Below are 12,712 nucleotides of genomic sequence, written 5' to 3'. Positions count from 1 at the left end.
TGTAATTAACAAAAGTGTGTTTATTTCCATATATGCTTATGAAATTTTTCTTGCTACAATTTTATGTAAAGCTAGGCTAAAAGATTTCTCCAAGACACTTCTCAGATAACATGTTTACTCTTCAGAGATGAAATCTCCTTGGTCATTATTTAACAGTCAAATAGCTATTGGCAATGTAATTGGGCAAAATATTGATGACATTTGATCATGGTAAACCTCAACCTCATGACCCCACAGTTCTGGAAGGAGAAGCACATATCACACAAAAAATATTTCTGATTAGGAACATCATGGCAAACACTCATTCACTTTAAAAGAGTATTACCTGTAGTTTCAGGAAGAGTTTAAACAAGTTTGTGGATTAAAAGGATAGGGTCAAACATTTAAATGAGCATGGAGGCCAACAAATTAGCTAATGTGCAGCCCTACTTCTCTTTCTCTAACTCTAGCTGCAGGGTGATAAGTTAAAGGAAATTTGTGGTTTAAAATCCCATGTATATGTTTAAATCATGATAGAAAATAAATTAAGGGCTCATTGCTTCAGAAAGAATCCATTATACATTTCAGATAGGCATCTCACTAGTACATTTTTAATATGATTCAACATCAAAGTAAACACATTGCAATGGTACTTTCATTAGAGAAAAAATGTGGGTGCGGGGGATATAGCTCAGTGGTAGTACACATGCCTAGCATATAAAAGGCCTTGGGTTTGATCCTCAGTGCTGAGGAAAAAAGTTGATGGCACTAGCTGTGAGTGCCATCTTCAGAACTTATGGCACACTCTATGAAGGTGTTTTGATGACAAAATTAATCTTTCGTGAATAGATTATGGGTAAAGTTAGGGAAAAAAACCACAACCATTTCTTATAACACTGTGGCATATTAAAACTTCTCTGGCTCTGTGAACATTAGTTAAATAGGATGATAAAGAAAGTGGTATCATTTTTATTGAAAAAAATTCAAGATATGTTCTTGTGTGTCTTTTAAATGTAATACATTTATATTTTGCATCCATTAGTCTGCCTGTATATAATTATGTCTACAGCATGGTATATGTAGAGTATTAACATTGGGATAATTCCCAAGAAAAAAAAATAATGTGGTAACATCTGTACTATATCAACCTAAACTTACCTCAGCTAGTTCTGCAAAGTCAAAAAAAAAGATGTTACAGTCAAAGAAATGCAATGACAAAGGGAAGAAAGACCCAATAAGCAGATCTGTTAAACCCAGTTCTGGATCATGAGAAAATTCTATTTCTGAAAGTCTAAGCCATTAGAACTCAAGATTTAATTTACATTTTTTAAAAAGAAGAGTCAATTATTTGTGGGAACTGTAATATTTTTACTATTTCAAAGCTATCTGGAATGACTAAAACTTCACTGTACTTTATTTATGAATGTAAACCCACTAAATCAAATGCTATTTCCAAGTCTACACTTTACAAGTGTTTCTCCTACTTAGGTCCTGGCAAGTGCCAGTGCCCTATTCTTGCCCTAGTCCTATCATAACCAGGCTAGTCTCTAAAATGTATAGAAAATGAACTCACCAGGCATGGCGGCACACACCTTTAATCCCAGCACTCAGAGGCAGAAGCAAGCAGATCTCTATGATTTCAAGGCCATTCTGGTCTACATAGCAATATCCATGGTAGCTGAGTTTACAGGGAGACATGGTCTCAAAAAACAAACAAACAAACAAAAAAACCCCTCAAAACTTCATTGATTCCTGAAAGCTGATGAGACATTTAAGCAGAACACCAAAATTCTTTGCAAATGCCTTCTTTGAGAACAGTTATTTCCAACCTGCATCAGGTGACAAGTCCTTTAGATATGGGGGGAAGAATGATAAAAAAGGGCTGAGAATTTCTCAAGGTCATCTGGGAAGGCTATTTTGTGGTTTATTCCTCTGTATCCCAGAATCAACCAGCATTATTGGTGTACTAGAAGCTGATTAGCAGTGTAACCAATATAATTTTTAAATACACCATACAGAACCCTCAACTTTAATACTCCCCAGATTATAACAATACCAGTTCAGCTACAAGTCTTCCCCAAAGTTGAGCTGTCCCGTTCATCTCTTCACTTAGTTTCAAAGAGCAGGAAGCCTGCAAAGGTGGAGAAGCGCTGGTGGTCTCCATGGAGGGCACCATTGCCCATTCTTAGCCAGACCTCATCCCCTTTGGCCAGCTTCAGCACTGCATGGTTGCTGGATGTATCTGATTTCCCCTTTGTTTCATAGCTGGAAAGAAAAGGAGGCATAAACTACATCATCTTTGCTATGCACAGCCACACCTTGAGCAGATTCTCTCTGTTATCCATTTAGTTAAGGTCATTTGGAAAGGTCTTTAAATGGAATGTGAGCAGAAATGGCACACACCACCTTAGAACTGCCCAACAGAGCATTCCTCCTATTCCTTGTCCCCTTGTCTGTGAAATATTCATGACAATGACAGTAAGTGCCACGAAAGCAATATGTAGAAGTGTAATTTCTTTTTTAAAATTTGAATTATTTATTTTATGTGTATGAGTGCTATGTCTGCATATGTGTAAGTGCACCTGTGTCGTGCAGCACTCTCGGAGGACAGAAAAGGATGTCAGATCCCCCGGAACTGGAGTACAGACAGTTGTTAGCCACTATGTGGGTGCTGGGATTTGAAACCAGGTCCTCTACAAGAACAGCCAGTGCTCTTAACCGCTGAGTCATCTTTCCAGCCCCAAAGTCTAGGTTCTTAAAGACCACTACATAGAAAAGATCTTTCTTCACCAGCCTGAATTGGAAAGTACATACCTTGTCTAATTTTCCTGGATTCTTAGATGAGAAAGAAGGAAAGTTCTGATCTTTGAGTTTCAACATTTTCTTTGTTACAATAGTTTGTCTTCCCCTAGCCAATCTATAATTTGGTACTCAAGGAGAATACTGTCCACAAACCAGATGAAAACATGTTATATTTGCTCATGGTCAGGCAGGGAGCAATGTGAAAACAAATATTGTGAGCTGGAAAGACAAAGAACCACATTATATTTGGGGGAAAATGTAGGCACACAGACCTGGTACCCATACAGTAAGTAAGAGAAAGGATTGAAAAGAGGCAAGTACTCTTTGCAGCTTTTAGAAGATGTCTCTATAAAAGATGAGCTCAAAGAAGAACTGATGTATTTGAGAGATGAGGAAATAGAGTCTAGAGAATAAGGGCCTTAGCAAGGTTGGAAAAAAACAAGCCAAGAGCAGGAACAAAGTAGATGTTTTCCCATTAGGAATGTTCACTGAGGCAGTCACAACTGTATAACCTCATGAATTGAAAATGCCGTTTTAAACCAAACCTACTGTTTTTGTTTTAATTTTATTTATTTTAAAAATGTTTTATTTATTATTTTTATTTGATGTGTATGCTTGTATTGCCTGCATGTAGGTAAGTGCACTTGTGTCATGCAATACCCACAGAGGACAGAAGAGGCTATTGGAGCCCCTGGAACTGAAATTATGAACAGTTGTTAACTGCCATGTGGGTGATGGGGTTCGAACCCAGGTCTTCTGCAAGAACAGCCAGTGTTCTTAACCACTTAGCCATCTCTCCAGCCCTATTATTTTTATTTTATTTGTATGAGTGTATTGCTTGCCTGTATGTAAGTGCACCCATGCCATGCAATGCCCACAGAGGTCAGAAGAGAGCATCAGATTCCCCTGGAAGTAGAGTTACAGATGGTTGTTAACCGCCATGTGGTACTGGGGATCAAACCTGTGTCCTCTGCAAGAACAGCCAGTGGTCTTAACTGCTGAGCTATCTCTCCAGCCCCCAAGATCTACTGTTTTAAAAGGCCATTACATTGACAGAAAAGTAGATGAGAAAGGATTCAAATGAATAACAAGCTGAAAACTGTCAAGAAAAGTGTAATCAGTGTGATTCATAATACCTGTAGCTGATTAGTAGCAAATGGAGCAAAAGCCTTGTATGTGTGTAAGGAAACAATATTGCCAAAGTCCCAGGCTACACTTGAAAATGCTTGGGATATTATATTTAACTCTCAGATTTGCAACAGCAGGAAATGGAATATGAAAGAGCCCTAAGAAGTACCTATGTAGCTTTTGGATGTGGTCACAAAGAAAAAATAGACAAAGGAGACCTTCCCAAAGAATACATTCAGAGACCAAAGAGAAAACCAGGTTGTAGGAGGGGGTCCGTGGGTATCTGCCAGACACTGGACCTGGAGACCTTTGCACAGGTGCGCCATTCTTCTGCAGCCAACTCCCTCAAACTGCTAACCTGATATCTGCCACACTGGCTAGAGACAGATGACACCAATGGACAATAAACAGCTCAGCCTTCAGGGCCAATAGGGGAGGTTCGGGGGTATAAAGAAAAGCCCTTTGTATGCAATAAACTAGCTTGCTTGCTTACTGCACAGTGAGTCTCCCAGAGTCTGTGTCGTTGACTTTGTGCCTACTTTCCCCCTGCCCTGGCCAGGTAATCCCGAGACACCCAGAGGGCTAGCCAACCCCTGAACCGTACAGCAACACCAGGTAAGGGACTGATTTACGGAAAGGACCATTCATCTCTGGGTTCTGGGTTGAATTTGATTTAAGCTCTATCGTATAGGGGCAGAGACAGAAAGATGCATGTCCTATGTGAAAGAAGAAGAGCTGGATGGATATTTGGAAATCAGAGGGTCAGAGAAGGCTGGCTATTAACCAAAATTCATTCTCTCCTTGTTACGATTTGGATGTTAAATGTCTCCCAAAGGCATGTCTTTGAGCATGTGGACCCCAACTGGTGGCACTGTTTTGGGAAGTTGTAGAATCCTTAGAAGGTGAAGTTCAACTAGAGAAAGTAATTTACTAAGGGTAGCCCCTTGGGTGTATTTTATCCCTAGATCACTCGTAGTCTGCTCTCTGTGCCTCCTGGTCTGCTGAGCTGTGAGGACCCCTGCCACACACAGCTCCTCCAAGGAGCGCTTCCACTCTCTAGTAGTCACTTTTCTGTTGCTGTGATAGAAATACTGACCAAAGCAACTTATAGAAGGAAGAATTTATTTGAGCTTACTGTTCCAAGGGACAAGGGTCCATTCTGGTGGGAAGGCATGGTGGCCGAGGTGGCTGGAGGGGAAAGAGATGCTAAGCTCTACATCTTCAAGTGGGCACAGGAAGCAAGAGAGTGACTGGAGATCTGGCAAGGCTTAAGAACTCCTAAGCCCGCCCCCAGTGCTTCCTCCAGGATAGCCACACCTTCTAAGACCTCCCAAAACAGCACCACCAACTGGGGACAAAACGCCCAAATACTTGGAGCTTCTGGGGGACATTATCATTCAAACCACCACACATGCCTTCCCAGACATTTGTTCTCTCAGTCTCTTAGACAAAATAAATCCTCTCTGAAGTTGCTCCTTTTCAGGTATTTGATCACAACGGTGAGAAAAGTAACTAATGCACTCCATAGGACCTAGACCACAGTTCTTTGCTGCCCTTGCATTGGTTGGGTGAGGTTAGGAATAAAGTGAGTACATTCTCTGAATAAATAAATAAAATGCCACATAAAAATGTCCACAAGCTTCTTTCCTCCTTCAGACTCTGGAAATGATGGTGACTGGTAAGGATTTAGACATCAGTGTAAAGATAGCAGAGCGGCTTCATCATCCAGAATCCCAAAAAACTCAGGAGGAAGAACCCCTACCCAGGTCACATCACAGTCATCTTTACCCTACTTGACACCCTTCTTCCACAGCCTCAAACCCTCGGCCTGGATTGTGCAAGGAAAATATTCTGACACATTTGAGTCACTGTTCTCTGGATCTCTTAACAACAGCATCACCTACCTCAGTTCTCTCTTTCTTTTTCCCATTGAGGTCAGACTCCAGAAGAAAACAGCAATCAATACAAGTGATAAAAAATAACAGGGAAAAATGACAGCCAAATGTTTGTCACAAACATCTTTTAACCCACTTAATTACAGGAAAAGCGTTGATTCCCTACACATTCTAACAACAGAAGTACAGTGCAGCATGTCTTTTTAAATTTTTTTCCCTCAAGGAGTCCCAGGTGTAAAATTTAAAGTATCAAAGCTGCACAGTATAAAAAGATCCTGCTCGAACTTTCTCACCTGGCCAACAAAAGCTCTACTGAAGACTATCAATAGAACTAAGCCTTGGGCAAGGGGACAGTAGGAAAGCTGAAGAAAACCTAATGAATTAAGCAATCTGAGTATTTGGCTGTGGGGAGTGCTGCTAGTAATCTACACAAGACCCCCTATCCACTTGCTGATAAATTCATCAGATTTATTTCTTCTTCAACAGTAATGATAGCTGATAGGTAAAAGTAGCCATATGATGAATAGGGTTGATCAGGAGAAAGCACCAGCATAAAACTCCATCAGAATACTTTATTAGCAAAGGAACACATGGGACAGATTCCCTTCTGGGCAGGGAAAATGTCTGCCCGGGGTTGTGAGCTGGGGTCTTTTTATACGGGAGGCTTCTGCTACCCGCAAGAAGCGGGAAGATATATTTTTTAAAGTTGGGTGGGGGGGGGACGAGAGAGAGAGAGAGAGAGAGAGAGAGAGAGAGAGAGACAACCTGTTAAAACCTGCCCTCTTTAGAGATCAAAGGGGAAGCTTATCAACTGGGTTCCCTTTTCTCAGGGACTTGTGAGGTCCCTGAGGCCCTGTTGGTGAGGGGGTGGGGCTATCTGAACCTTAACAGTAGCCTGACCAAATACAAGGATTTTTATTGAGGACAGGTACCCCCACATTGGGCTCTCTTAATCCCTAAATGCTTTCCTGTCTTGGGCCTTCCTCTCTGTGAGCTATGGCAACATTCACAAGACCTGTGTCAGAAAAGATCTCCCACCTGTACATGCTGAAGACTGTGTTGCCATTGTGCATAAGGTACACGTACACCTCCTCAACATCCTCATGCTTCATCATGCTGAAGGTGAAGAAATACACACCTGGGAAGGGCAAAGAGTTAACCACTCAGTTATACACGCTGAAAAGGGCACAGGCACAGGCGTAAGATAGGTGGTTTAATGCTTCTTTTTGTTAGATTCTGAGCACTGTGTAGTTTCTTTTGACCTGTTTATACAGGTGTGAGAGAAAGTTCCCAGAAGGACTCCTGCATCTTGGGCTGAACTTCCTGTAAGGCTCACCAACTGATTAGCACTCCGGAGATTGTGGAGAGTCTGGAATGTTGCAGATCCCAAGCCTATTCACAGATTATCTGGGCCAAACATTGCCTACCTCTGTTTCTGAATTAACATTCTCGGGGCTAATAAAATGCATTAACTTATTAGACCACCAGGTCTCACCAATCAAAAAGCTAAAAATGTCATCAGAAAGCATCTGAAACCTATAGTAGAAAACCCCTCACTTTGCAATGACCTGCCTACTTAATGTATCCACCAATGTATTTGAAAAGTGTCTTGATTTATTACTTTTCTTTGTTCTGTTACTATAAAAGTGTAATGCAACTGTTACCACACTGGAACATGAAGTTTAGGGTAACCTGAATCTGTGTTCCCTGGCCGTGATAACTCATATCTGGCTCCAGAATAAACTATCTCTTATCCCCTTTGAGGTGAGAGTTATGCTTTTGCATCGACACGAGTGTCCCTCCATCTGCTCACCTTCAAATTGCTTTAATTTTTTTTTTTTACTTTCTCATTGTTTTCCCTGCTTATCCTTAATGACAAAGTCATTAAGGAAATGAGCCAAATATGAAATTAAAATGAACGACTACACTCCCCAAATATTAGCCAAGATAATAAAATACTGGAGCACAGAATAAATGTCTCATAGTTCTAAAGAAATAGTTCTGGTAGTTTCTCATGTCATTCATTGTAAATCAGTAAAATAATGTATAATAAATTAAAAGATCCAACTTTGACTCAATCTTGTTACTAAAAAGTACATTTTTCCTTATATGAAAAAAAAATTAAAAGTTGTGTGTTCTTACAAGAGCCCTGGGCTCCTAGTGGAGAGTGATTCTGTATAACCTGAACTCCAACATAAAATATACTTTCATTGAATGATTAAGAAGACTCTAACAGCATACAGGCAAAGCAAAGAAACTTCCCAACTTCAAATGATGCTGGATTTGGGAGTGTAGTTTAGAATGGTGAACATAAGTCATCAAAGTGTTGCAGATTTCCAAGTTACATTTTTTAACTAATAGTTTTTAAATATTTTATTATTTTTATGTGTATTAACTAATAGTTTTACAAGAGAAAACCCCAGAAATTTCTGCAAAGGAAAAGGGAAAGAAGCACTGGACTGTTCTATTTCTTTTCAATCAAGATACACACTGTAAGGGTGCTGTGTTTCTCTTCATACTGCATGAAGTCAAATCAAATGAATAGTTATGTTTTTTCACTGCTGGGGATGCATATCAATGTGTTTCTCACACAGAACATGTATGAAAATCAGTCATGTCCATTCATATACCAAGGGACTGACTCACAGATGAAAAGCAAAGATAGATGAACATTAAATGACTTAAAGAAATAATTTTGTGCTGGAGAGATGGCTCAGAGGTTAAGGGCACTGGCTATTCTTGCAGAAGATCGGGGTTTGAATCCCAGCACCCACATGGCAGCTAACAACTGTCAGTAACTCCAGTTCCAGGAGATCCGACAGTCTCTTCTGTCCTCCGTGGGTATTGCATGACAGGGGTGCACTTACACACATGCAGGCAATACACAGATACACATAAAATGAAAAAACTTTTTAAAAAAAGAAATAATTTGTATGTATTTAGCTTTTTGTTTTTTAACTTTTCGTTTTATATACACATATACAACATCTTTCAGTGCCTCGGGAAGATAAAACTAGAATCAAAACAACAGGAAAATATACTGGTTTTCTTTTTTAAAATGATACTAGAAAAAGATTGCAGAAACTGTTTAGAATGAGGAGACTAAGAAACCAGATGGTAAATAATAAAATTCTTAGAATTAGAAATACAGAACTGAACCTATATTGTATCGCAGCTTCATCTACAAGAAAATAAGAGGCTGGGTGCTTACAGAACAGCTTTCAGTGCATTGTGTTGGTGTAATTGAAAATAACAGCTTCTCTATCTTATCAGTCCCAGAGACTGGGAAAGATGAAATCATCATTTATAATCACTGACAAGGTTAAGAATGAACAATTAGGTATATGAAATCAAATAATTGTTATCATCATAATAGTTTCCAGCCAAGAGAGCTCAAAAGGACTCTTTATAGTTTGATTTTAAAGTTCTTGAACTCAGCAGAACCACTGACCAGGTGTGAACAGGCACTTGTCTGGGGCAACAGAATCATTGCAGGACCATTATAAACCTTCGGAGCCAAAAAAAAAAAATCACAAAAGTATGTTTAAAGATGAAGTGTGATGGAAGATTGCCTCTGCTGTTTCCTACGTTATGTCATTTCTCACTTAAACTGGGTAGAGTAAACCAAAGCACACATTAAAAATCATGTGTGTAAATTTAATATGGCTACCATGTTCATCCAAATTTTCTCTTTTTTGCTTATACATGCCATGTAGAGGAACAAAGAAAACTGAAAAACAGAAGTTGAAAAAGCGTTCTATGTAGAACTAGGACACTAAAAAAAAAATCAATAAACTTCAAATACACGCAGGTGCTGCCAAATTCAACTGGGGACTGAGTGGGGTTTCTGAGAAGAGGTGGCAGCTGATCTCAAACCACGCCAGGAAAAATAAATTCCCCGATGGCAAAGGTCACTGTGAAGTGCAAATGCTGATAAGAAGCGCCTGCGAACAGGGCTGAAAGAGGCAAAGGCCATGTCTCAGGGGAACTTTGGTAGAAATAGCATAGACTATAAAAGCAGTTCAAGGGATTGGAGAGATGGTTCAGCAGTTAAGAACACTGGCTGCTCTTGCAGAGGTCCCGGGTTCGAATCCCAGCACCCACAGGACAACCAACAACCGTCAGTAACTCTAGTTCCAGGGGATACAACACCGTCTTCTGACCTCTGCAGGTGCTGCACGACATAGGTACACTTACATACATGCAGGCAATACACTCATGCACATAAAATAATTTTAAAATATTTTTTTTTTAAAAAGCAGTTTTAGAGTGGCAGATCTCAGAATCTGCCAGCAAAAACAAGGTTCCTAAAGGCTAGAGAATTTTCTAGTACAAACCTGGCTCCAGAAGTCTTCCTAGGAAAGAGTGGAAAAGCAGAGGAATTGCAGTCACACAGGATAAATACACAGAAGAGCCATACTTAGAAGACTCAGTCAGTTCCCTGGCTGCAGAAGAGGCATTGAAATATCAAGCATTCAAGGCTGCCTGGGTCCCTTCCCTAAAAATACTACTGTATCTATCATATAACTGGTCTAGGAAAACCCAGCTCATTCAGTCATCTGTTAATTTTAACAAGTAGGAAAGTACAGCGAGAGTTGCCCTAATGGATGAATAGTTAACAAAAGGAAATGTTGCCAAATATTTTATCATCCTGAGTTATAGAAACAATGATGAAGCAAGTGTCACTGTTATAAACCAGAATTCAAGAACTCATAGTAGAAATGGCCAGACTAGATGGGGAGCTAAAAATTGAGGCATCAGGAAAACCTGATTATATTAGTTATTTTCTTCATTGCTGCAACCAAATACCTGACAGGAAACAAGGGAAGAGAAGGAAGGTCTATGTTGGCTTACAGTTTAAGAAGGAATACAGTCCATGTGGATAATACTGCCAAGCTCTGTATATATATTTTTAATATAGTCTGGCCTCCCTTGGATCACATCTGCAGTAGCTTCTGTGTACTTCAAGACTGACCATGGGAGAAGATACTTCCCTGGGTGGCCATTTTGGAGGAAGACCCCATTTAGTAGCATTGTCAGTTCAGGAGCTTCCCTTTCAAGTTTATAGTTCCCAAAAGTTGGAACCTTTGATGGGTGGTACCTTGAGCCCTCAGAAAACTTTGCCTGCTGTCCCATTGCAGAATGTCAAGTTTCTTTTTCATGGTGATAACCACTTTATATATTTCACTTATTATTTTTATTTTATGTGTATGAGGGTATTGTCTGCATGTATGTAAGTGCACCCCTGTTGTGCAATGCCTGTGATGGTCAGAAGAGGATGTTGGGTTCCCTGGAAGTGGAGTTATGGATGGTTGTTAGCTGCCATGTGGTGGTAGGAATCAAACCCGGTCCTCTGCAAGAGCAGCCAATGCTCTTAATTGCTAAGCCATCTCTCTAACCCCATGAAAATCTATTTAATAATTATAAACTTGTATGTAACTTTAAGCTCACTAACACTCATTTCCTTGTTAAACTTCAAATTTTTCATACCTTTCTGTTCTGCTTTTTGTTCTCTCTCTCTCTCTCTCTCTCTCTCTCTCTCTCTCTCTCTCTCATTGTAGAGCTGAGTAAGAGCAGTAAGTAGTAATCAGGACATATCCCAAATGCTGTCTTCTCTTGAAATTTTTTCTACCAAAGAAATTAGTCTATTACTTTTTAATCCAGCCTCACTGGGGTTCCCGGCCAGATTCTTTGCCACATAATGTGAATGACCTCTGGCCCACTTCCTGATAGTTCTTGGTCCCCTCTGAAGCCTCATGAGCTATGCCTCCACTGTCGACATTTCTGTCACATAATGTTTCTGAACTCCCACCAAAATGACCCAGTGAGTTCTGCTTACAGTAGTCTAGGTTTTTCTACCCTGAAGTTTCAGACTTTCAACAGTCCTGAAAATCAGTTCCAAAGGCCTAAAAACCAAAATGGCTAAGGCTTATCACAATAGCGGCCCCACTTCTTGATACTAATACTCTGCAGTAAATTTTCTCATTGCTGTGACCTAACATCCAGCAAAAAACAAGGGAGGAAGGATTTATTTTGGCTTATAGCGTAGGAAAGGATATAGCCCATGATGACTTGGAAAGCTGGGCATCAAGAGGATGAGGCCACACTGTGTCTATGGTCAGGCTGTATCGAGCATACAGGAAGTGGAGGAAGACTATAAAATGTTAAAGCCTGTCTTTAGTGACTCACTTCCTTCAGGAAGACCTGAAGGTTCCACAACCTTCAAAACAGCACCACCAGTGCGGACAAGTGTTCAAACATATAAGCATTGGTGGACATTTCATTCAAACCACAACACTAGTGAATTCTGAATAAATTCCCAATTTAGGGACAGAGCTGTACCCAGTGGGTTTCCTCATTTATCAACAGTTTTTGTTTATATTAAATGTAAACACTAGGGAGCTCATAAAAGTATGAAAACTTTGCATTCTTTTTGTAACTCTTTTGTTTTGTTTTTGTTTTTTTATCAGTCAATTGCCCAGACATTTCAAATCACACTTTGTTGATGAAGTCATAGGAAATAAGTGCTTCCATATATTGACAAGGAGGAACATACTGATGCCACCCTTACAGAGAGTAACCTAGTAAAACTGATCAAACTTATTTATAGATACTTTTCCTCGTGGACTTAGTGATTCAGTTTCTGCGACTTTAGCCTAGAGATACACCTATATGTGTTCAATTACGAAGCAGCACATTAAGGTTTAATGACTGAAGTACAATGCCCTTGGAGGACAGAAGAGGACATCAGATCCCCTGGAACTGGAGTTACAGACAGTTGTTAGCTGCCATGTGGGATTCGAACTTGGGTCTTCTGCAAGAACAGCCAGTGTTCTTAACTGCTGAGCTATCTCTCCAGCCCCTTAATTTATTTTTAATAGCAAAATGTGGAAACAATCCAAAAGTCC

At 39.9% G+C, this 12,712-nt stretch overlaps 1 protein-coding gene across 2 annotated transcripts in view; it reads right to left on the bottom strand.

The window, feature by feature from the left end:
- C1qtnf3 (C1q and TNF related 3) overlaps positions 1-12,712 on the bottom strand; it is a 26,403-nt gene continuing 13,691 nt past the window's right edge. For both annotated transcript variants that reach the window (XM_008835395.3, XM_008835404.3), the window contains exons 5-6: positions 6,843-6,942; positions 1-2,244 (exon numbers count right to left, since the gene is read on the bottom strand). In XM_008835395.3, coding sequence (XP_008833617.1) covers positions 2,085-2,244; positions 6,843-6,942 — 260 coding nt within the window. In that variant the 3' untranslated portion in view covers positions 1-2,084. The remainder of the gene's footprint in view (positions 2,245-6,842; positions 6,943-12,712) is intronic.

This window comes from Nannospalax galili, unplaced genomic scaffold, assembly GCF_000622305.1.
Source record: "Nannospalax galili isolate Female #2095 unplaced genomic scaffold, S.galili_v1.0 scaffold150, whole genome shotgun sequence".
NCBI lineage: Eukaryota > Metazoa > Chordata > Mammalia > Rodentia > Spalacidae > Nannospalax > Nannospalax galili.
Note: the sequence above shows the minus strand (reverse complement) of the source record. Positions and strands in the feature narration are given on the sequence as shown.